The sequence below is a fragment of the Parasteatoda tepidariorum genome, chromosome 8 (genome assembly GCF_982258835.1).
Source record: "Parasteatoda tepidariorum strain Cologne lab strain chromosome 8, Ptep-v5.0, whole genome shotgun sequence".
NCBI classification, from domain to species: Eukaryota; Metazoa; Arthropoda; class Arachnida; order Araneae; family Theridiidae; genus Parasteatoda; species Parasteatoda tepidariorum.
This window is the reverse complement of record NC_141762.1, coordinates 106,463,045-106,488,139: the sequence shown is the minus strand read 5'-3', so window position 1 is coordinate 106,488,139 and position 25,095 is coordinate 106,463,045. Positions and strand designations below refer to the sequence as shown.

At 29.6% G+C, this 25,095-nt stretch overlaps 1 protein-coding gene across 8 annotated transcripts in view; it reads right to left on the bottom strand.

The window, feature by feature from the left end:
* The window catches only part of LOC107446979 (meiosis regulator and mRNA stability factor 1-like protein), a 91,801-nt gene that overhangs the window by 13,902 nt on the left and 52,804 nt on the right, over nt 1-25,095 (bottom strand). For all 8 annotated transcript variants that reach the window (XM_016061771.5, XM_016061772.5, XM_016061770.5 and 5 more), the window contains 7 exons: nt 22,237-22,415; nt 19,871-20,061; nt 14,285-14,496; nt 10,125-10,355; nt 6,633-6,678; nt 3,753-3,955; nt 1,049-1,273 (listed from right to left, as the gene is read on the bottom strand). In XM_016061771.5, the coding sequence (XP_015917257.3) occupies nt 1,049-1,273; nt 3,753-3,955; nt 6,633-6,678; nt 10,125-10,355; nt 14,285-14,496; nt 19,871-20,061; nt 22,237-22,415 (1,287 nt within the window). The remainder of the gene's footprint in view (nt 1-1,048; nt 1,274-3,752; nt 3,956-6,632; nt 6,679-10,124; nt 10,356-14,284; nt 14,497-19,870; nt 20,062-22,236; nt 22,416-25,095) is intronic.

Genomic DNA, 25,095 nt, shown 5'->3' with positions numbered 1-25,095 from the left:
TTTTAATTGTTGGAAAAACTAGTAAAAAAGAAACACCTGCACATACTTAAATAAAGCTATAGTAAATAAAACAGTTTAGTATAGCTGAAATATCTTCCTTAAATATCCCATAGATTTCTCTGAGTTTGGTTGCCATTTTTTAAAAGACGACAATGAAAAACACAGATCCCTGTATTTTCCCAAGTTTGTAAGGAAAAACTCAAAAATTCCTGCATTTCCCTGTTATTTTAGGTGATTTTCAAATTACCTTAATTTTCAAGGTTTTCCCTGTTCCTGGCAACCTGTTACAGTTTATGGAATGTAATATGTTGGGACGGTAGCTATCGACAATGTCAACTTTCATCTAGGAAAAGGTACCAAAACACAAAATCGAGTTAACATGTCCTATATACTAGTGAATTGGAATTGTATTTTTGTAGTGGTAGACGTACGATAGTACTCCACCCTCCCCAGATTTATATCTGTGACAGAATTCGATGAAGAGATACCACTATTTCATACATTGCTGTTTTGTGATAAGCCTCTGGAGCTGTATTAAGTTCACCGTCGAGGTCACTCTTATGCTGCCATTAGCAATTGAGTGCATACAAGTCAACGTCGAGTGCGATCGAGACTGAGTAGCAACAACGCGAGGAGGTGGATAATGTCGCAGTCACAGATAGCAAGTTAACTGTTCAATATGGTTCATCTATCTAAGTAGGTGTTTCTAAATCGAAGTGGGATTTTCTTTCAAGGTAGGTGTGTTTACATCACATCCGGGTCACTAATGTGGGGATGGTAGCTATCGACAATGTCAACTTCCATCTATGGTAAGGTACCCCATTATAGAATCGAGTTAACATGTCTTATATACTAGTGAATTGGAATTGTATTTTCGTAGTGGCAGACACAACACAAATATTCTAAAGGCAAAAAAAAAGTTTTTTCAATTCTCTGTTAAGAATCAGTTAAATCCCAATGAATTCCAACCACAAAGTATTGTCTCCCAGAGTTTCTAATTGCCAGAAATTGTTGCATAACTCAAAATATAAACAAAAATTAAAATTACTTTCAGTGCATCCATGTGCTCGACTAAATCTTGTAAGTCATTAAAGCCAAAGTCGGTGGGTCTCAGAGAGTGCCCGTGCAATTGCGCATAACAAGAACTTATCTGGTGAATGTCAATCACTTCATTTGGTTGCGACTTCAGGACTGAAACCAGGCGTTGGGTAAGGATTTTGTGCTGCTCCTTAGGCACCAAGCACAAGACTTTATCCTCCCCCATTCCGGTAACCTATTAAAGACAAAGATTAGAAAATTATTTAACAATCTTTTCCATGTAGTTATAAATTCTTTTATTTATTTATCTATTTTTTTAAAAAAAAGAGAGAGAAAAAACGACAATCCAGGACATGCTTTTTACATTTTTTATTTAAGTTTAGCATCATCTAACGCTTGTTAAATACATTTGATTTCTTTTTAAATACATTAAAATTTCTAAATACTCTTGCTCCTACATTTTCGTTAAATTTCTAAAAAATAACTACGGGGTGTGTAGCCAAATCTTTCAGCAAAAAATAAGCACCTTTTAAGCACTCAAAAAATATTTTTAAGCACTATTTACATGAACAAAATGCAAAATAATTTTCAAAGACTTTACATGATCATAATAAAACAACTAGTTTCTGAGAAAAAAACTCTTTTCTTGATTATATTAGCCACCATAAAAAGATTGAGATTTTTCAATTCGATTTCAGAGAGTGGAAAGTGAAGCCTGAAATTAAGAATATTTTGCAAAATGCAGCAGAGATGCGCATGAGAGTGCAATATTCCCATTGAACCCAGCTGGTAATATGTGATGAAAATTGACATGGCTCATTTTCGAAAAGGGAAAATTAAGCACTTTTTAAAAACACCCAATAAATAAAGCACCTTTAAGGGCCTTTAAAAAACAAAAATAAGCACCTTTAAGCACTTTTTGAAAACGCTATGCACCATGAACAAGTCTTAACAATAGTTTGAAAAAATGGAATCAAATGTTGTCATTTTCTGAAACACACTATTTGAACTATTTTCACTTTGTTAAAAATAACATTTCAAACTAAGTTTAATTTTTTGCATGCAGTTTGAGCTGAGCTACATATCTCAAATAAAAACTCAACAGCATACTGCTTTCTTAAAAAGTAAATATTTTTGAAAGAGCTATATTTTCAAATAAATGTTAAAAAAACTTTTTCGTTGGAAATATTTTTGAATATTAATATATTTTCAAGTAATTTTATAACTGTAAGAAATATAAATGCATCAGAGCAGAATTTTTTTTTTTAGTAGATATCAATTTATCGGTACAAATTTAATCAAAACTGAACAAAAAATATCCTTCAGAATTTATAACAGACTTTTAGAGAAAATAGAATTTTATACATTTAAATTAAGCCTTCTTGAAAGATTTTTTTGTATGCAGTTGAACCTCATTAACGCAAAACTGCTTTGCATGAAACACGTTTCGGCCCGTGAGTCAGCAATCAGTTGTTGTTGTATTCTACATGTTTAACATGAAATTTCTGATTATTGCTTAGCATAAAAGGAAACTGGACACAGCACAGATAATAAGCATGTGAATAAAATCACCATCATTAATTTTGAGGAAGGTTATTTCTATTTTCTTCTTTTGTTAGAAGTAGTAGATGGGCAAGTAAATATAGTTAAAACTTTTAAGCTTATTTCAATTTGTTTGGTTCATAACAGTATTGTTTGTATACATTAATGTATCACATAACATAAATTAATACAGTCAAACCCTGCTATAACGAACCTCCAAGGGACCGAAATTTCGGCTCCCTATAACCGAGACTTCACTATATACATTCACTATATACATTCACTATATACGAACAATTTTGACTAATGGTTTTAAATTCCACCTTTTTATTACACATTATTTAAATAAATGATCAATAAAATGAAATACAAAAATAACTGAAACATAAAATGTAGTAAAAAAAATGTATTAACTTTAATTTTTTATTTCTTTTCGTCTTGCGTACAAAAAAAAAAAAAAGAAAAGAGTAATCCTTAGCTGATGAACAATCCTCAACATCAGTTACGGAAACACTTCCCGATTCTCCAATAATTTTTCACGAATTTGTGTTATTCCGCTTTTAAAACCTGTCTAATCAGCCATTGAAGCACATAAAAGTAGTTGCACCAAATTGCTTAGCAAATTCATTGGCTTTGACTTGAAGCATTTTTTCAGATACTGGAAGATTGCGGCTTCTTTGAATGCTGAACCAATTCAATAATGAAGCAAACAAGAAAATATGCTTATTCCTACATTCCATGATATAGATTGTTTTAAAAATTGGTATATGTATTTAGTATGAAGTAGAAATTTTAAAATTATCACAAAAAATGAAGAAAATAAATCAGTTGAAGACAGAAAAAAGTTCATAATATAGAGCTTCCTCTCTTTTTTCGGTTCACAATAACCATAAAAAATAACATTACATGTGTGTAGCAAGGCCTATATCGGGGAGTTCACTATAAAAGGTGTTCACTATAGCGGGATTTGATTGTAGTACGTATTACTTTGTTTTCATAATGTATCAGATAAGACGAAATTTAGTTGATATGAAATAATAATGATAGTCCAGCCGGATTTCACGCTAACGAGGTTTGACTGTATTTAAAAAAATTCTCAACCAATTCCAGATATGTACGGATTAATAAAAGTTCTTGTTTTGGTGATTAAGGAAGATCAAACGAAGTCTTACATCTAAAATATGAGGTATAGCTTCAAACAATTCGATGAGTTTTGTGAAACCATAGTCAGCTACACGGCACTGTTTTCCAAAATGGTGATGGTATGCAGGAATAAACTTATTAAATGCCATTGTACAACAAGGTGTATGCTTTAGTAATTCAATTACTTCAACAGCAAACTGCTTTGTGCGTTCTATCTCTTCAGGTGTTTGTTCTAGAAAGAAAAAAATTCTCCAGTTAAACAAAAGAGAATTTCGCTAGATGCAACCATACAAAGTTGAAATTTTAATCTACATTTACAAGAAAAATGTACGTTTTTTTACCCAAAGAGCACACTACAATATTCTCAATTACTACGCAATCATTTATTAATTATGGATAATAAACAGCTTAATAATTGTAAAAAGCTTAATAAAAAAGTAGCTGACAATTATTTTAAGACAGTAAGACAATTATTTTAAGACAATGAAATAAGTAATTATTTAGTAAGTATTTTAAGTAATTAAGTATTAAGTAAGTAAGACAATTATTTTAACTTAGAGTTATCAACATCAAAAACATAATGATAGTGGAATTTATTTATTTAATATTAGCTATGTAGAAATACTGTTCACAATCCACAGAGTGTGCTCCAATTCCATAGTTGGTGCTCAAATTGTGTACTCAAAATCCATCCATAGTAGACAAAAATTCTTTTTTACAAGTCAATTAGATATTTTTTTCTATTTACTAACCAAAGCATATGATAAAATATTTATAACACTTTATATTATTTAAAATCAATATTATAGTTAAACAGTTAATAATTTTAAAATTACAATTATTATTATTCATGTTCAACATTCTGATGGATTTTAAAAGACAGTGAGGCAATTTGTTATTCAGATATCTAATGAAGAGTAAATTAGATAAGATTAAAAAAAAAAAAAAAACATTACTGAAAAGAGAAAACATTTATTCTAAGTTACTCCAGGTAGAACAACCCTTTATTCATTATCGATGAATAATGCAAACTACACATTTAATAAACTTCAAAAGCACTTGTATTTTAAGCAATATAGAACAAAATGGCTATAATGGAAATATGTTTATTACCAGTCAGGGTTCACTAAGAGGAACCCAGAAGAGAAAAATCAGCGGGTTTTTTTCAGATTAAGCCCACTTGAAAAAAACACATTTTTATATTCACCTGTGGGATGTTTCACATTCTATCATTTTCAATCCTATTTTCGTTGCAATTATTAAAAAAAATTGCTCTTTAGAATTATCAAATTATTGCTTGATAAATTTAGCTTCGCAACTTTTTATATAAAATCATATGAAGTAAAACATTACAGAAATCAGATTTTCTTTCCAAGCCAATTTAATACAAATAATGATACGTAATAAAAATACAGTACGTGATTTAAAAAAAAATAAAAAATCATATTGCTAAATTATAATACAATACATATCTATAAAACAAATTATATGCAAGATGCATACACATTACACCAATCACTAGTACACACATTACATTAACTTAATAAATTTCTTAGCTAAGAAATTTTTGTGATGAGTATTTAAAAAGATTAGACCAAAATATCCTCATTTTATTCTAAGATTTCTATCACATCTGTACACTGTATCGTTTGCAAGAGGAAGAAAAAAAAAGGTTTGAAGGAAAAATTAGAATTTATAATTTGGCAGAAACCACAATTCAGAATATCAATTAAAAGTCGAAACATATCTTGTTGCTCAATTATTTATTGTTTCTCTTATGACAAGACTAGAAAGAATATTTTCTAAATTTAGATTCAAACTATGAACTAGCTTAGGGTCCGAAAAGCAAAAAAAAAAACTTCTTGCTAGGTTTATATATTTAAAAAAAAAAAAAAAGAGAGACTTTCTTATATATTTAAATTTTTAGTTCAATGAAGTTGTTGACATATGAGATTACACAGAGATTAAGCTTATATTTTACATTTTAAAGTGGTTACACGCCCGCAGTGGACAGATCATAAAGACACAGTTCCCAGTAGAAGAACTACTGAAACTAGTGATTTGTACCCAAATTTTTTTTCCAGGGAACATAAAATTTCTGTAACTGCTCCAAAGAAAACAAAATATAAATAAATATCTTATATTTATTCATTTCTGCGAATATATTATAAGAATTTATATACTAATTATCAGAGAAGTAAATATCATGATTTATTAAATTTATTGCAAAAAGAATGGTAGAAATATTCAAATGGTTAAGCAATAAATATTCAACATCTAAGATTCACAAGTATTACATTTCCAATAAATATCCTAAGGTTTCTAGCAGCGTATTAATACATTTTATTTGGGACCATTCCCTGACACCTCTGCGTTTATCATGTCTTAATGTTTGTTAATGAGGCCTCCGGGTATAAAGAAAATGGGAAATTGTAACAGGCATATTTTCTTATTAAGCTTATTATACAATGCATTATCCTATCAAAATTAGTACATTTATTACTTATGAGCAAACATTTATGACATTTCCAATCCTAAAATTTGTAGTGACCTTTTAAATATTCAACGTTTAAGACTCAAAGATATTATATTTCCAATAAATATCCTAACGTTTTTAGCAACATATAAATGAATTTCATTTGCGGCCATTCCCTGACACCTGCGTCTTAACGTTTGTTAAAGAGGCACACGCCCACCTGGTATAATTAAAATGGTAAATTGTAATAGGCATATTATCTTATTATATACAATGCATTATTCTGCCAAAATTAGTACATTTATTAGTTATGAACAAACATTTATAATATTTATAAGCCTGAAAATCACACCATAACAAACAATTTCAATAACAAAACACAAAATTAGAAAACAAAAATAACAAAATAATTTAACTTTGAAAATGCTGTTACCTCGTTTCGGAATTCCAATCAAAGTTTCATCACCAGATGAGCAAATCTGCAAAACAGCAAACTTTTGTTGAAAAAAATAAAGTACTAATCAAAATAAATGTCACACTTCATTATTTAAACAAACAAATATCTTTCTTTACACACATGTTAATAAAGGAAAATGATAGTAAAAACGCTTTTATTAACTAAAGAAAAATGCAGTGAAATTTGCACTGTTTACAGACCAGTGAGCAAGGAAATATTTGTTCCATCATCCTTAGAACAAAACAGAAACTAAATGAATATCATAGTTACTTTACTGCTTTGACTTTTGTACTCACAAGGGAAATATGAATTTCTGAACTTTCAACTTAAACAGAACAAGACTTAAACTCAAGAACCCGGTCAGAAAAATAAAATAGGGTAAAAATTTTACACAACGGCTGATTCTCGGTCAAAATAAAGTTCTGAACACACGTAGATACTAGGAATATCAGGGCAAAAAATTGTGTCAACGTATTTCTAATCAGGAAAACTAAGAACATTCAAACAAATCTTGCCTCAAGGATACTGAGAGATAGTAACTATCATATGTCTGGGGATAATAGAATGTCAGCCTTCTATCAAAAGTTACCTCAAGTATTGAATCGTGTTATATACTAGTGAATTGATATATAATAATTGTAGTGATATGATCCCCCACCAGAAGTTTTATGTGGGATAGAATTCGATGAACGTATACCATTAGTTGCTGCGTTTGCGAAAGAGAGCTGTATTAAGTTCACCGAGTTTTGAGCGTTTGTTGTGAGAGCTGTGTTAAGTTGGGTGTGTGGCTTCTCCTGTGTTCCTGTTGAGTGTGTAAATGAGACTGAGAAGCAACAGCAGCAGTCAGAAACAGCAAGTATAACCAAGATCACCACATTGGTGACCTTCGGACGTGATCTGAACACGCCTACCTTGACAGAAACTCCCACTTTGATATGAACACGCCTACGTCGATGGATGATCCTCATTGAAGAGTTGCAAGTTACTTGGGAATGCAACATTATCCACCTCACACTGTTGCTACTCAGTCTCGATCACACGATGCATCGGCCTGTATACATTCGACTGCTGATGACAACACGGGAGCGACCATGACCGTGGATTTAATACAGCTCCATTTAGTGGACCATTCTTTAAGGTGGACGTTACTTTCGATGAAGACTAGTTCATATAACACCTGGGTCACCAATGTGGGGAGAGAAGTAATTGGCAATACAAATCTTTCATCAAAAGGTACCTCAAGATTGAATAGAGTTAGCATGTCTTACATACATTAGTGAATTGATATTTTATAATTGTAGTGGTAGTTAAGTCACATATGTAATATGGTAATAGTTTTTTTTTAACATTAGAAACAAAGAAAAGAAAAATTATAGAGACCCGTGATGACCCTTTTCAAAAAAGTCTCTCCAACTGTCTTATTTTATTTCAGATTCAGGAGATTGGAAATTAATTAAAAGATATAAAAATTTTTACAGAATCTTTCACTTAAAAAAGAAATTAAAATTTTGATTCATGGAAAAAAAAATTAAAACAGAACTTGCCAAAGAAATATAGCCTTGGTTAAATCAAATGTCTTTATTTCAGGAGAAAATTTTTAATAAATGGTTGGTAAAAAGTTAAAATTCTATATAAAACTTTATTACGATTTTCTGTAATTTAAATCTTACTGTATCAAATTTGTTTGGATAAAAAATTATTCATGGTAATTTCATTCGCTTTAAAAAAGTTTTTAAAAAAAGAAAAGAAAAAAAGAACGATTACGAGAAATAATGTGAAATGCATTTCATACAGTTTGAATTGAATAAGGCAACTGCAATAACTAATGAAAGACACGTGTATGAAAATTGACATAGCTAGAAATGCGCATTTACGAAATTTGGACATTGCTCAAAATGTGTGTTTACAAAAATAAACATAGTTCAAAATGTGTGTTAATGAAAGTGGACATAGCTCAAAATGGACTTCAACATTGTTAAGCATTAAACACAAAATTTCGACCCTGTATCAAATCCCGTAAAACAGGTATGGAAATTTTAAAATTTTTATGTCCATAAATTGACAAGTTAAATACAAAAACTTTTCATATTAAACTACAACTTTTAAAAATAATTATTGAATAACTTTAAAAAAATTAATATTTAATTTGCAAAATAAAAAGAAGCTGAGCTCCATAACAGCTTTTTACATGATAATCTGATTTTAACGGACTACGATGGATTGATTACGAGTACTGATTTTAGACAAAATTTAGCAAAAATGTAATTTATTACATTTTTTTAGTACAGTACTCATAATCATGATTACACACTCAATTTTGATTACAGCTGCAATCGTGATTGCCATATTCAATAACTTTCAATCGTGATTACAAGTAATCAAAATATAAGATTACAAGTAAAAACGATTGTATACAGTATGTATCATGTTATACAACACAGATGGTATAACGTAATGCATAATAATACATTTTGTATGCATTTACCTAATGCACATATAGGTAAATACTTACATACATACACATATATTTATATATATAATATATATGTAGTAGACATGTATGTATATACACAATGATTGTATACACGTTCTGCAAATATAGTTTGTTCATCAGGAGTTGGCCAGGCCACCTCCTCTGACCCAGAGCTCATTTCAGCGTGGGAGTAGAAACGTCTTCACGCTAGAAATTAAGACAATCCTTAATGCGTGCCAAACACAAACAGTGACTTCTTTTTCAGTCACTTACTTCTCTTTATTACCTATTATACCTTTCGTTTCTCTGACTAATTAAATATATTTCAAATTTAAAAACTGCTGTTTTCCCAGCAAAATGTCTCAAAAAAGAAAAACTATTCACTCAAAATACCATAAAAAATGACACAAAATAACATCAAATTTATGAAATATTCATTGTTATAGAAATGCAGATAAAGTTTTCAAAATAAATGTTTTTGCCATACGATTGCCAAATCAGGGGTCTGTATAGGTTTTTCTGAGAGGTACCTATTTTGCGAAAATTTAGACAAAATTTGCGAAAAATTAAAAATTATATTAAAAAGTCAACACAAAAATATGGATTTACAGTTTCATACGGAACACAAAAATTAAATTTTAAGAAAAAATATTTTGTGTAACTACCGTTTTTCCTTCTCCCAAAAATAGTATCATTGCATACCACATGATGGAGGCCAACTCCTGGTGAGCGAGTTATACTTATGCATGCACAATGTGAGTTTGTGCTTGTGTACGTATGTATATACAATGAATACCAGCTTTGTATAGTATGAACATACAGGAAATGCCTACATGTCTCATGTACATACAATATAAGCATATACCATTCATGTACATGCATGTACAACATCTACAATATTAGCACTATTTTCTGTTAGTACAAATTTTTCTACTAGTGATTGTTTGTATTTTCTATTAGTACAGTGTTTAAATGAAAACAATCACTATTCATACCACAATAACATTTTCGGACACTTCTTCTAGAAGATCCTCGATTTCACACACTCCATAGTTTGTCACTTCAAACTTTTTCTCAATCACTTGCTCATAGGATTGAGGAAATTCAACGAGTGCAATTTGTTTACTGGCGCGGGACTTCAGAATTCGAAGTAGTTCGGCGGAAAACCTCTTCACTTGAGTGCGATGAGTGAGCGTCACTTGGCGTTCTTGACCTTCTCCCAGTACCTAAAAATTAAAAAATACTACCGGTATTACCAAACAAGTGGAAGAAAACAATCAGGAAATATAAACCTATTAAAGAACAAAAAACAATTTTTATTATTTTGTATAGCTCAAAGTGACAAGAAATTACTTAAACAAAGTTTGAAACCCAGTATTTTTTGATCATTCATTGAAAACCAAAAATATATCTTTCAACAGGATGTTGCTCTAGTTAACAGAGCCTAAGGCAGGGTACGTAGCCAAATATTTCAACAAAAAATAAGTATTTTTTAAGCACTCGAAAAATATTTTTAATCACTATATACATTAACAAAATGCAAAATAATTTTCATTGACTTAACATATAAAATACCTAGTTTCTGACAAAGAACTCTTTTCTTAACTATATTAGCCACCATAAAAAGATAAAGAGATTTTTCCGTTCGATTTCAGAGGGTGGAAAATGAAGTCCGAAACTGAGAATATCTTGCAAAATGCAGCAGAGTTGCACATGAGAGTGCAACAATCTCACCTCACCCAGGTCAGTAGTCACTCCCAAGTATTTTATTAAACATATAACATGATTGGAGCCGTGATACTTTACCGACCGAAGGCACTAAAATGCATTGTGGTTAAATTAATTGTGAAAACGCTGAATACAAAAATGTGAAAACCACGTTTTTGAATAATACACAGTGAAGAAAGAATATCTCATTTTAAAAAAGGAAAAATTAAGGACTTTTTAAAAACACCCCATAAAGAAAGCACCTTTAAGTGCTTTTAAAAAACGAAAATTAAAAATAAGCACCTTTAAGCAGTTTTTAAAAACGTTATGCACCATATGCTTATTTGATCATTTATTGAAAACCAAAAATGAATCTTTCAACAGTTCTAATTAACAGAGACTAAAGAGGCGTTTTCTTCACTTTCCTGCAACATAAGAATGGCTGTTTTATTCATCAGATTTGAAGCAGAGGATGATGAACCTAATGTTTTTATTTTAGATGTGACAACAATATAATTATTCTCATATTTTTAATTTTTCTTTATGCCTAAAAATGGTCGAAATTTCGATTGGATATAAAATAAATTTTGCTCACAATAATAAAGAAAACAATAGTAACTTGTATAGTCATCTGACACAGAGATCCAGTTGTAATTTAAGCACTCTAGCTTATCAGAAAAACATTCGAGAAATAAAATAATGCATATTTTACTAGCGACATTTTTTAGGCTACAAGTGAAGTTCAAAAAGAGAAATTCAAAATTAGAAATAATATAAGCGCTTACATTTAGCGAAGTAAAAAATATATATAAAATCTTAAGAGTATTTTAAATTATTAGTTATAATTACTTAAACTATTAACACTCAACATACTGCAGTACTGGCAATAGCACCATCTGTTGAGGAATAAGAGAAATATTTTTGCCATCAGTGGATATCCCCCCCCCCCCAATTTAAAAAAAAAAATTTCTTCAATAAATTCAGAGAAATTTGAGAATATACAGGTAAACAGGAGATATTTATAAAATACAAGAGTCTTTGTTGAAAAACAAGAGGCTTGGCAGGTATGTTAATCTGTATACCTTGGTAGGTATGCAGATGATCAAAGAAATAGTAGTTGGATAAATCAGTTCAAATGAATAATTTTCAGGTTCCTAGTACAATTCTATTAATGGTGCACAGATCAACTCTTAATAGTTCTATATCAGTACAAATAAATTTTAATAGAACTGTTGCATTAAAAAAAAATAGAATCACTATCGATTAGTTAATATTCCCTCAAGCCAATATTTAATTCAAATTTGTAATCTAATTCAAAACCTCCTTTATCAAAGAATTTTAAAATAAGATTTCGCTAGTCTCGAAATGGCAGTGAATATGCAGCTTTAACATTTTTGCACAAGTAATTAAGTGAATTATCACCTCCCCTGTGGCAGAATTTTACCAAGTTATCTACGACAAAACTCTAGAGCTAATATCTTTCTGCAAGATACTTTTAATAATACCAAACCTATATGTTACTAATTTAAAATAACAAAAGCGCTGTGTTTACAACAACAACAAAAACTATTATAATTTTTCTTTAATTGAATGTGTAAGAATTTTCTATTCTCATATTTTGTTGGGGGAAAAACTTACCACCTATTTACTTTTTCGCATCTTGTAAATAATCATCACAATTAAAATAAAAATCCGTTGCTGAAATAAAGATCAACGACGAAATAATGCGAATCGGACTCCTCGACAGCGTGTTTCATTTCGAGGTACAGTTGTTGTAATAAATATCGTATAAAAAATATGGGATTTAAAAACTATGGAGAAATCAGTAGCAATAACTGCAAATTTTCAATTGGAATTTTCCATATTGTTTAAAACATATAGGGATATTAAAAAAACCATGTGAAAATTAATATCAGTAACTGCCGAAAATAAAATCGAAAAATTACATCAATTTATGATACTATTGGCATAAATTGAGCGGGTCAAAAAGTGATTATCTAAATGCATGATTTAAATATTACGTGTAAATTTCCTTAGAAAAGAAAACTAAAATTTTTTACTCTTTAAATGAAAAATCTTTCTGCAAGAACTGTGACGTTCTGTGACAATGTCATTGTAATTCTGCCACAGGGGGTCACCTCACTTTTATATTATTATGTGATTTTATATTATTACGACATTGCTAATTGGAATCAATTATTTAAAAAATCATATAAAAGAGACTAATGTGAAACTAAAAACTTTACCACTGCATATGCAGAAAATAATAAGCCTATGACCCAGAACTTATCAACATAAAAACTTGATAAAATTGTTAAATGAGTTTTTTATAGAACCACTGAACAATAAATTGTGCAGACAATTACATATATTACGGTCATGTAAGCAAATGGTCCCTACGGTCAAACTACTGAATTTTGCAGTTTCACAAACATTATATAAAACGGTTTTTACAAATATTTTCTGATTTTTTTTAAATAAAAGATATACAGGGTAAACGGTTTTTACAAATATTTTCTGATTTTTTTAAATAAAAGATATACAGGGTATCTGTTACATTTTAGATTTTTAAATCTATGACTTTTGAAGACTTTCCATGACTAATTCGAAGAATTTTTCATGACTTAACGAAGCTACTATTTTCTATGACAAAAACACAACAATAAATTTAAAAAAGCAGTATAATAACATTAATTGGAATGATAGGTATAAACAAAACTGTTATACTCTGCATCTTCATATTTATAGATTTTAAATTTCGAAAACAGACTAAAGAAAGAGTTGAAGCAATAAAATAAATGAAAAAAATACAAAAAGCAAATATTTTTTTCTTCTTTTTTTCTGCTAAATTATATTCTAAAAGATACTGAAATCATAGAAACTTAAAAGATAATTCACTCTAGAAATGATGTTTTTTCCTTCATTTTTTGAAAGTACACCATAATTTTTAAAGAACATGATAAAAATATTTTATATTTTGATAAAATATGACTAAGAGTGGAGATTTTGTTACAAATTCAGATATTCGGAACACTTTACATTTTAATAAAATATGACTGCGAGTGGGGATTTTGTTACAAATTCAGATATTCGGAACAATTAACATTTTAATAAAATATGACTGTGAGTGGGGATTTTGTTACAAATTCAGATATTTGGAACACTATAAAGTTTGAGGGGGGGGGGGGTAAATTCAATTTTAAAAATTAGATTTTTCAGAGACCCAAATCCATGATTTTTTTTAAAAAAAAAGCTCAAAACAAGAAAAAGTTTATTCAAAACTGAAATCCACGACTTTCCAAGTGTGCGGATACCCTGTATATAGAACAAAAAAGTTTGAATTTTTAAATTGATTAATTTTAATACCTGCATTTGAATCTGAAGAAGAAAATGGGATGATCTGAACACACACAAAAATAAGGACAAAAAGATTAAAAGTTGGTGTTACCTGAACAATGTGAGGAATGGCTTCCAGGAGATCAATGAGTTTGGTGAAACCGTAGTCAGCAACACGGCATTGGCGACCAAAATGATGATGATAGGTGGGGATGAATTTGTTAAAAGACACCAGGCACTGCGGCTGATTTTTCAAAAGATCTATAACCTCACGTCCAAACAACGTTAGCTGCCCTGCCAATGCTGGGCTCACACTCTGGAGGCCTAGAAGAAAGATTTCTATTTGTGACTTTTATGTTAGTATTTGCATACTTTAGAGAACAGGGTGCGTAGCCTAATTATTCAACAAAAAATAAGCACTTTTTGAGCACTTAAATAATATTTTTAAGCACTTTGCAAAAAAATCACAATCAGGTAGGATTGGAAAGTTTTTAACAATTGAAGGTTTTATCTGGTTTTAACTGTCATGTCAAAAAAAAAAATTATAACTTTCGGCATTGTTTTTGACAATTGTCAAAATTTTTGAATTATGAAAATCGAATGGCGTTTTAATACGTTACGGACTGACGATACGCCGAAATAGATTGTGGTTGAATTAAATGAAAATCATATTTAAAAAATTAATAGAAAATAAATCACCAAAAAAGTTTAAAATTGCGTGTAATAATAAAATTAAATCAATTACTTGGAATTAAAGTTCCAGTTTTTTGGTTAATTTAGAACTTCTTACCAACCTGCATTTGAATCACTAAAAACTTTTGCTCATTTCAGATTTTTTGAGTTTATGTTTTTTTGCTTTACTATAACAGAGTGCGTAGCCAAATCTTTGAATCAAAAATAAGCACTTTTTAAAAACTTTTCAAGCACTTTACAAAAATTTTCAAGCACTCAAAAAATTCATATTGAAGCAATGATATTATTGAAAAACAAAAACTTTTATGAACAGTTTTAGCATTAAAAAAAAAAACCTAAAAGAAACAGACGTAAATCGAAACAATCAGTACTTTTCCACATCACCGAGTGAATTCAGCTTGACTCTGAACTCAGAGCAAAAGAACCCTTACCCCCTACATCAAAAGAGTGTTAGAAGCAAAATAAAATAAACAAGAATAAAATTAAAACAAATTAAAAAGAAAAACATTTAATAAGGATCGGACTCTATCCAAATTGGAGCACTCTGGTTTCAGTTTCGAGTGTGCGTGCATGCGCAAGTCATTGCGTGGGTACGACATGAAGTCCGTGTGAATGATTACGTAGCAAACACCCCATTTTTCATGAAATGCAGGGGATCCGTCAGATATCACTGAAGGGAAAAAAAATTATACGTGAAAAAAAGCACTTTTTAAAAACACCAGCTGAAAAAAGCACCTTTAAAAGCTTTTAAAAACGAAATCCCCCAAAAAGCACCTTTTAGTACTTTTTACAAACGCTACGTGCCCTGTATAAGGAGAGAAAGTTTTCTGAATCGCTTGTTGAGTGGGCAAAATAAGATTTCTTTGTTTTTATCAAATCGGTTTTGCTTTTTTATTTTAGTTGCAAACAAACAAAATTTTATATATAGTTCTTGGTAATAAGGGGGAAAATTACTTATTTTAAATAGATTATTATGAGAATTCGCAAAAATAGCTATTTTTATTACTCAGCCGTAATCTTGACCATTAACTGTGTGGCAGAATCCTTCTTATGTATGTTTAAGCTATTAAAATGTAGTGGTAGTTAAAAATAAATAAAAAACAAATGTGTTAAAACAGGAATCAATCATGAAATCAAAAATGTTATCACATTAAATACGAAAGTAAAACATTCCGGAAAATCTGGAAGAGTGGCTAGGTATGCTACAGTAATTCTGACGCTATCAGGAGTGTCCACTTGTGATGTCATGTGGTAAACCACTTGTCACAGATTTTCTCCTTCAGCCTCTTTTATCTTACATTACTCCATTAAGTACTTTTAACATTCCTTTTTCTTATGTTAACATCCATTTAAACTTTAAGTTAATTTTTCTATGCAAGCCATAAGCTAATTCTCAAATCTTGATATCTTTTGGTTTTATGTTTTAAATCCTTCCAGAGTTTTCTAAGTAAATTAATGTAATAATTTTACAGAATTACAGATAAATTTGCAGAAAATTCTGTACAGGAATGTTTTCAAAACAGTCTAAATATATATAAATGCAGACGTGCCAACCTAGCAAAATTAACATTCAGGAGTTTCCCTAACAAGAATTCAGGAGATTTCAGGAGGGGTAAAAAAAGGTGCATGGTATGCAACATTTGGCACTTCTAAGGAATTTTAAGTAAAAAATTTATTAAATATAAGAATGCAAGAAATTTTACACACTAATAGAGCAATAATTGTTTAAAAATATTAAATGGAAATAAAATAATTAAACACAGATTTAGCAACACAAAACTATATTAGGTAGATACTCTTTAAATAAATACCATTTCCTTAATAAAACATTATTCAAAAACCCGACACTGTAATAAAAATACACAAAAACTTTTAAAAAATAAACAAATTGAATAAGTATTTTATTTTAAAAAACCAATTCAATACTAATGTCTGTACAATAAAGAACCAATTATCCGGGATGCTCGGGACCATCGCTATCCCGGATGTCTTAATTTCCCGGTTTCCTGGATCGACAAAAAAGTGTCGTTAATCGATGTTTTATCAAACCCAAATTACAAGGAAAAAATGTAAACACATTTTAAAGTAAGAGAAAAAAGAAAAGCACTCCTAAATGTAAAAAGGAAAAAAATTGTAGAAAAATAAAATTTAAAAGAATAAAAAAATTTGCAAGTTTAGACAAGAAAAACAAGTTTAAAAAATAATTACGATTCCTAAATCAACTAATAAACAAAACCAATGATTAAATAACGCAATATATTTCATGGGGGGGGGCGAAAATAAAAGGAAAACCTATTAATCTAAATAAAAACAACACTTGAAAATTATCGAACCGAAACGATAGTTAAAAAACGGCACTAGCATAAATATTAAAACCTAGAACAAGGCAAGATCAACGGACTTTAAAAAAAAAAAAAAAAAACTAATGAAAAAATTTGGTAATACAAATAATTTTATTGAGTGCAAAATTTATCATGAAAAAGAAAAAAAAAACGTAGTGGAATCAGAAAAACGAAACTGCAATCTGCTTCATAAAATAATTGTATGTTTAAATTAATAAACAATTCTCCTTTTTTTTTATAAAAACGCGATTTTTAATTAAAGCAGGTGTGATTCCACATCAAGAAAGACTTGCGAATGATACCGCACTTCCAAAGAATCAGAATTTATTCAAAAGAAAAACATTTTATTTTTATTAATCGATGTCAAATAGATAAATATATTTTTCTCTTTCATCTTCTGTTCACTGATATGCATGTGCAATGCATCTTCCCTACCCCCTCGTAAATCAAACTAGCAAACGAAATCATCATGCCACTCCTTTGAGTTTAACGACCTAAAAGAGAATAAAGATCTAAAATCTTCAAGGTCGCGGAAGAAATGACGTTTCTCTGGGTAAACGGGGAAAAAAATTCTTCCCTTCCTCACATTTTCCTCTACTCCACTTCAAGGATTAGTCCAGTTTCCGCTTTTTTTTTTCCATATCGTTTTAGTTCAAAATGGCGGGAGAACCGAGCAAATTTTTTTTCTGGATTATCTGGATACCAGATAAATGGTTCTCTACTGTATGCATGAAAAAAAGAGTTGCAGACTTAGCTCTCCGCAATTAAGTCTTGCTAAAGTCATTGGTACATGATTTGTTGAAATTGATCCATACTTCCGTTTTGACTTAAGACATCCTTGAATTTTTTTTTTTTTTTTAAATATACGAAGACTAAACGAATAATTGATATCACGTTGCTAGTTTACGAGCTTGTTGCCAACCGTGGAAAAATACGCATTAAAAACTATAAAAACAGCAAGATACAATATCAATTCCAACTATCGAGAGTACGAGTTTCCCCACTCCAGAATGGACGTCACTCGATAACGACATGTGACGTCATTGCATTCAACTCCACACGAAAGAAGAGGAAGATTTCACCCGCCCCCAGTGTAAGGGGGCGGGTGAAATAGGAGTGTTTTTAGAGGTAACGTTAAAGAGGGGGGAAAATAAAGCATGTTCAGCTACGCTTCAGGCAGATGGTAGTTTGATAAGAGGGGATGGAATTCAAGCTGAAAGAAAAACTTACCTTCGCACTCGCGGAAAAATTAGGTAATTTTGAGTTTGGCCGTCGATCGCAGTAAAATTCGGGAGTTTTTCAAATCAATTCCGGAGGGCGGGAGAATAACTCAAAATTCGGGAGACTCCCGCAAAATGCGGGAGAGTTGGCACGTCTGTAAATGGGTGATTTGTGCTTTGATATATATGATTATTAATATTAGATATTATTAATAATTAGATTTTTATAAGAGATCAAAGTGTGACGAAAAATAACAAATATTTAATGCAATTTTGAAATGTTTTCTTTTGGAATTTGCTTGAATTTTTATGATAACTTTTCCAACCTTCATGATATCTATTGAGATTCTTTCTGGTTACATAAAGAGAAGATAAAAAATAATATGCTTTGGAAACATTTTTAGATTTTGTAATTTATTTAATATTCTTGACAGCACTTTTAATTTGGGCAACAAGTATACTATAGTTCAGACAAATATTGATAATTTCAGTTAGTTTACTCTTAATCTAATTTCTGGAATTGTTGTGTCTGCATTGATTCAGATTTTTCTTCATGACAAATATTTAAAAATATATATATATATTGGTGTAATTGCATGGTTGCCCCAGAAAACAAGAACAAAATAGTTACTTTTAGTAGCCTAAAACATGAAAATAGTCAGAAACTTTGAAAACCTAAATACAAAATTTTCAATAATGTGACTAAAATTTCATTTCATTTATATAAATATTAGTGTTCTGGTACCAAATTTTTACATAAAAAAATATTTGCAGAAAATTAAATATTTTTAATAATTAGAATTCATTAAAAAATATACTTTTTCATTAAAAAAAAACACACTTTTTCTAAAAAGTTTTCCCTTTTATCAATAATTGATTTTGTAAATATATATATACATATATATTTGTGAAAAGTGATTACTCAAATTCAAAATTCATGCATCGTAAGATCGTATTAAAAATTGGTTTTTTAAAAAATCAGGCAGAATTTCGTGGCAAGGTGATCAAGAAACAAAATAGACTTACAATGGAATCTGTGTAAATTTAGTGCATTAAAAAGCGAGGACTCAAATCTGCAATTAAAATTTTTTTATTTTTTAAGAAAAAATAATTAATTGCATCCAGAAGCTCTCTCGGGCCTCAAGCTGTCAACCTAATTTATGCTAAAAACGTCACTAGGGGTACAGAAAAGTATTTTTATCCTGAAAAAAAATTTTTTTTTTTTTTAAAAAAAAGGCTTTTCAGGAAGAAAAAAAAAAGTCGCTATAGTCGCCTAAGGCAGAAAATAGTTGCCTATAGTCACAGTTTAGTCGTCTGTGACAACCTTGTAATTGAATTTAGTAGTTTTCAGTATCAAATTTCTAACACCTTGTTATTTTTTTGGATCACTTTGCATTGAGTTTTATTGCAAGAGTGAAGAAAGATAAAAATAAATATTATTACTTTTAACTTCCATAAGCTTATTTTCAAGCCATTGAACTTTCTTGATGCACAATGCGGACAGGGCTACTTCAACTCCATTTACACAGGCTATTAAATGCTCTAAAGGAACTCCTTTTAATCTTTCATCTTCGTACGTTCTTTCATCAACTACAGGTAAAGGGCCGATTTCAGCTTCATAACAATCACAAAAGCTAGTGAATAAATAAAATAACATCATGAGATACATCCGTATTATAAATATAATGCAAGAAATCAAAAATCACTAGAACATAATTTTTATATTAAACTTTTAACAGATAAAAACAACTTAATGATTGCTAGCCTTTTAAACCAGTATCTTCTTTCACTTGTGACCGACAGTAGCAGGATATTGTATAGCGATTTGTTCCAGTGATATTTCTTTTTGTATGAGTAATTTTTATATGCATTTGCATACAACATGCAAATACATAGCTCATGCTCAATATATGAGGTTGTTTCTATAAATGGACAATATATCTTCGTGCCGCAAATTGAAAGATATGGACAGTAGGGATACCTCTTTTAGTTTTTGACATTTTTATTCAACAGCAAGATAGCACATGGCTGATTCGCTCAGGCTGGACACAGGACAAAAAATATACTATATAGATATGTCTGTTTAAACAAATTAACCAAAACAAATGGATTCAGTTCTGAATCTCTGTACTTGGCCAATCATTCAACTTTTAATAAAAATCTTAGTTTATAAAAGTAAAAACAATAATGAAACTGAAAAGAAAAAGGCTGGGATAAAGGAAGTTTTAAAGGGAAAAAAGGAAATTCTTTGATTACACTGTAAAGAAAAGCTTATTTTTCTGGGATTTTATAAACGAAAAAAAAAAAGAAGTAAATACAATTTTGTGCTTGTTGAAAACAGAAAACTTAAAGAGAATTATGTTCCCATCTAGCAAGTATCAAAGAACATAAAGAGAATTATGTTCCATCCAGTAAGTATCTAAGAACATAAAGAGAATTATGTTCCCATCCAGTAACATAAAGAGAATTGTGTTCCCATCTAGTAAGTATCTAAGAACATAAAGAGAATAATACTCAAATATAGTATCTAAGGCCAATCTTTAGGTCATTTTAGAAACAGTTTCTAAAGTTTCTTTTCAATTCCTTTTTTTTCTAGAATAATTTAGCATAGGGAATTAGTACAGTCAAACTAAGCTTTAAAAAAAATTGCAACCCAGATATTTCATAAAATAACAAGCTGGTACCCATTGAGATCAGTTTATCTCACATGAAAAGCCCACAAAATCCTGGAGTTTAAAAGACAAGTGAAATTTAAATGATATCCAGACAAATGAGGATATGTTTTAAGAGTCTTTTTTTAACACTAGCTTGACTCATCATGGAGATAATGTTAGAATTTATGGTTTAGAAGTTAAAACGTATTTTGTGCATCTATTTCAGGGGGCATAGCCAAATTTTTCAACAAAATATATGCACCTTTTAAACACTCAAAAAATAGTTTTAAGCACTACATACATTAATAAAATGGAAAATAATTTTAAAAGACTTTAGATGAACATGATAAAATAACTAGATTTTGGCGAAAAACTCTTTTCTTGATTATATTAACCGCCATAAAACGATAAGAGATTTTTTGGTTCGATTTCGGGGGGTGGAAAAATAAAGCCTGAAATTGGGAGTATATTGCAAAATGCAGAATTGCACATGAGAGTGGAAGAATTCTTCTGACTGAATCCAGTTCAGTATACGCATATGGACCTGCAAGTATTTCATCAAACATGTAAACAAACTCTTTCACACGCTACGGACCGACGGTAGGTCGACACGCAATGTGTTTGCATGAATTGTGAAGATGTGGAATAGAATAATGTGAAAACCGCGCTTTTGCATAATGCATGGCGAAAATAGATATGGTAAAGAGAAAAAAATCTCACTTTTAAAAAGGGAAAATTACGCACTTTTTTTTAAAAACATCCATTAAAAAAGCACCTTCTTTTTAAAAACAAAAATTGAAAATATGCACTTTTTAAAAACGCTATAATTTTATGTATCTATTTATGTTGTGTACCCACTAAAGAAATGACATAGCTATAATCTGGACAAGTGATTTTAATGGATGCTGAAACTAACGAGACCAAAAACTAATCCAAGCAAAACTTGATCCAGGAGTTCCCTTGTCTTTTGGATTAGGCTCAAAATTACAAGGCTACAGAGTTGAACAATAGTAGACATAAACCCAAAGAATAGGGTCGGCTGTTTAACGACAGTTATAAAATGAAAAATATGATTTCTCTAACAGTATCTGATTTTTTGTCTGGTAAGCTTTTATTAATACATTGAATAATCCTTCTGAGAAAAAATAAACAAACCTGATTAGTGGAAGAGAACCTTGATGAGTATCCAATAACCTATGGACAGCAGTTGAGAAAACTTTGAGAGAAATGTGCACATTGGGCAGTGGACAAATACTGTAATGTTCAGCCCATCCTTCGGAAACAGACACGTGGAAATGGCGTTCACAATACGGTCTTTCAATATTGTTCAAGTCCTATAAATAAAAATATCATTAAAATTATAAGGGAATTTTATTTTCAGTGGATTTAATACAAAAAAAGAGAGTTAAATAAATTCACGAAAGTCATTAAAAGGTCCTTAATCTTTTCCGGACAGGCGAGTCATAAGAAATTAGAATCAGGATAGTATAAAATAAAAAGTGGTAGCTTAAGTTTAGACATACCTAATTTGACAGGCTTATTTTTGCTTTCATTTTAAATTTAACACATCCAATCCTAGGGAGTTAAAAGTGTAACTATACAATTTTTAATTTAAACTAAGTCTTGGTGAATTAAATGAAGCAAACTATTATTACCACACCCACAAATGAATTATTGCTATAAAAATAGTTTGGCTACCAGTTTTTTTTTTTTTTTTTTTTACCCTGATTATTGACACCTAGAGAATGCATATAAGACTGGCCCGTTCTGAAGAGATTAAAAAAAACTTATGAAAACTTCCAGAAAAAAAGAAATTTCTTCTAAGACATTGGAAAAACTGAAATTGATTTAACAGGGTTGCCACTCAAATCTGGAAAAAAAAAATTCTGTGTTTTTCACTGTACATGTTACACACAATATATTAAGAGGAAACACAATTATTCTGCTTTTTTTGTGAGCTATATTGGACTAACTATACTAGTTTTAACTGCTGAAAAAGCTTACATACTTAAAACAAATAATGCTATATAGTAAATGTAATAGTTTAACATAGCTGAAATATCCTTAAATATCCCATAGATTGCACTTTGTGAGGTCACAATTTTTTAAAAGACAAAAATAAGGAACAAAATTCCCTGAATTGTCACAGTTTGTAAAGAAAAACTCAAAATTCCCAGCATTTTCCCGGTTATTTTAGGTGATTTTTCAATTCCCTGTATTTTCCAGGTTTTCCCTATTCTCCCTGCAGAGTGGCAACCCTATTTAAGAAATCGAACCAAATCTAAGAAATTAAAAATGACCAATATAATTCTCTAGCCTTTAGCATTATAGGACAATTTCATGAATTAAAAAATAAAATAACTATTTACAAATACCCTTAGCACATCACATTTAAGAGTTGTTTAGAGCATTCATATTAAGTAATGTTTCTTTCGATATCAAAAAATAGCAAAAGCCACTACCACTGTTTTTGGGTGTTCAGTTTCACACTACAATTTGTTTTGTAGTGCAAAAACTATTGAACTTAAATTGGAAATATGAAGGCATGAAAAAATGAATAGAGGGTATATATGAATAAAACTTTTTACTTTTGATAACTGAGCAATTCCAAGCTACAAAGGACAACATAACAAAAAAATTTACAAATATATAAGCATTTAATAACATCCCTACATTAAATAATTTTTTTAAATTCTTTATTAACTCTTTTTAATATAAAATAAAAAATTAAAGTTTTCCATTACATCGCTAAATGATATTAAAGTCAACTGCTTGAGAATTGCAGCAGCGGATAATTTCTGAAGGAAAAAACTTTTACTTGGATTGAAATAGGCTGTAGAGCTACAGATGAAGAATATCAGCCACAAGAGCTTTTTTTCAACTTGCCATGTTTTACATGTCATTTCATGTGTGGTGTAAATGTTTTCAGTAAATTTCACTTCTGTTAATTAAAAAAAATAATTCCTTTATTGCCAAAAGAAAATTGAGAATTTGAATATAAAAATATGATGCCATTTCCATGTATCGTCACATTCTTTGATTTTATTCAAAAATTTTTTTAAAAATCGTTTATAATTTTCATCCCTTTTTCTTACATGCATAATATTAGGCTATTGAAAGATATCCAATAAAAAAATTTTTAAAAAATTACTAAATATTTATAAAAATAAAATTCATAAATAAGAAAACCTATCAAAATGTAATGTCAGTCACCATGAAATTGCCCAACAAGTTCAAGAATTATTAACTGACAATATAAAATAAAATAGATGAAGTATAAAATACCAAGCACATCGAATTGCAATTGTAGATTTGACAAGCTAAAGGGGTCATTTTTACTTTTAACTATTTTTTTTTCTTCTTAAATTCCAATTTTTTTAAAAATTTATTACGATTCTAAATGCTTTTTTCGAGAATTTTTTCTCACTTTTTGCTTCAAATAAAAGTGCCATAAAATCACTAAGGTTTCACTTTAATTTATATTTTCCAACTCATTTAACCAACAACAAAAAAAATGTTTTCACATAATAGATAAGATTTTAACTCACATAAATGTTACAAAATTATGCTAGTTTTTTTCCCTCTTTGTTTTACAAGTTCTTATACTAAATCAACAGTTATTATAATAAACTGTATACTGTGAATCAGGGTGTAAATGATTTTAATCAAATGATTAAAATCATTGATTAAAATCATGATTTAAATCAAATGATTTTTTAAAAAAATCACTGATTTTAATCAACAAAAAAAAAAACAATTTTGTGTATAGTCTTGAACATTTTTTGTATATTTTTCTAAGTTTCAAACATAAACAAGTAAGTAGACTGTTCTATATATTTCTCAGATCTCACTCATATAATTCAACATTTCTACTCATTTGCTTTTAAAAACAGTTTACATATTATATTTATAGTTCATTGAGCAAAGAAATGCAGAAGATATGCTTTTAATGTTAAAACCCATTTCTGTAGCATTAGATAAAATGCAAAAAGATAATTGTAGTTTATCAAATGT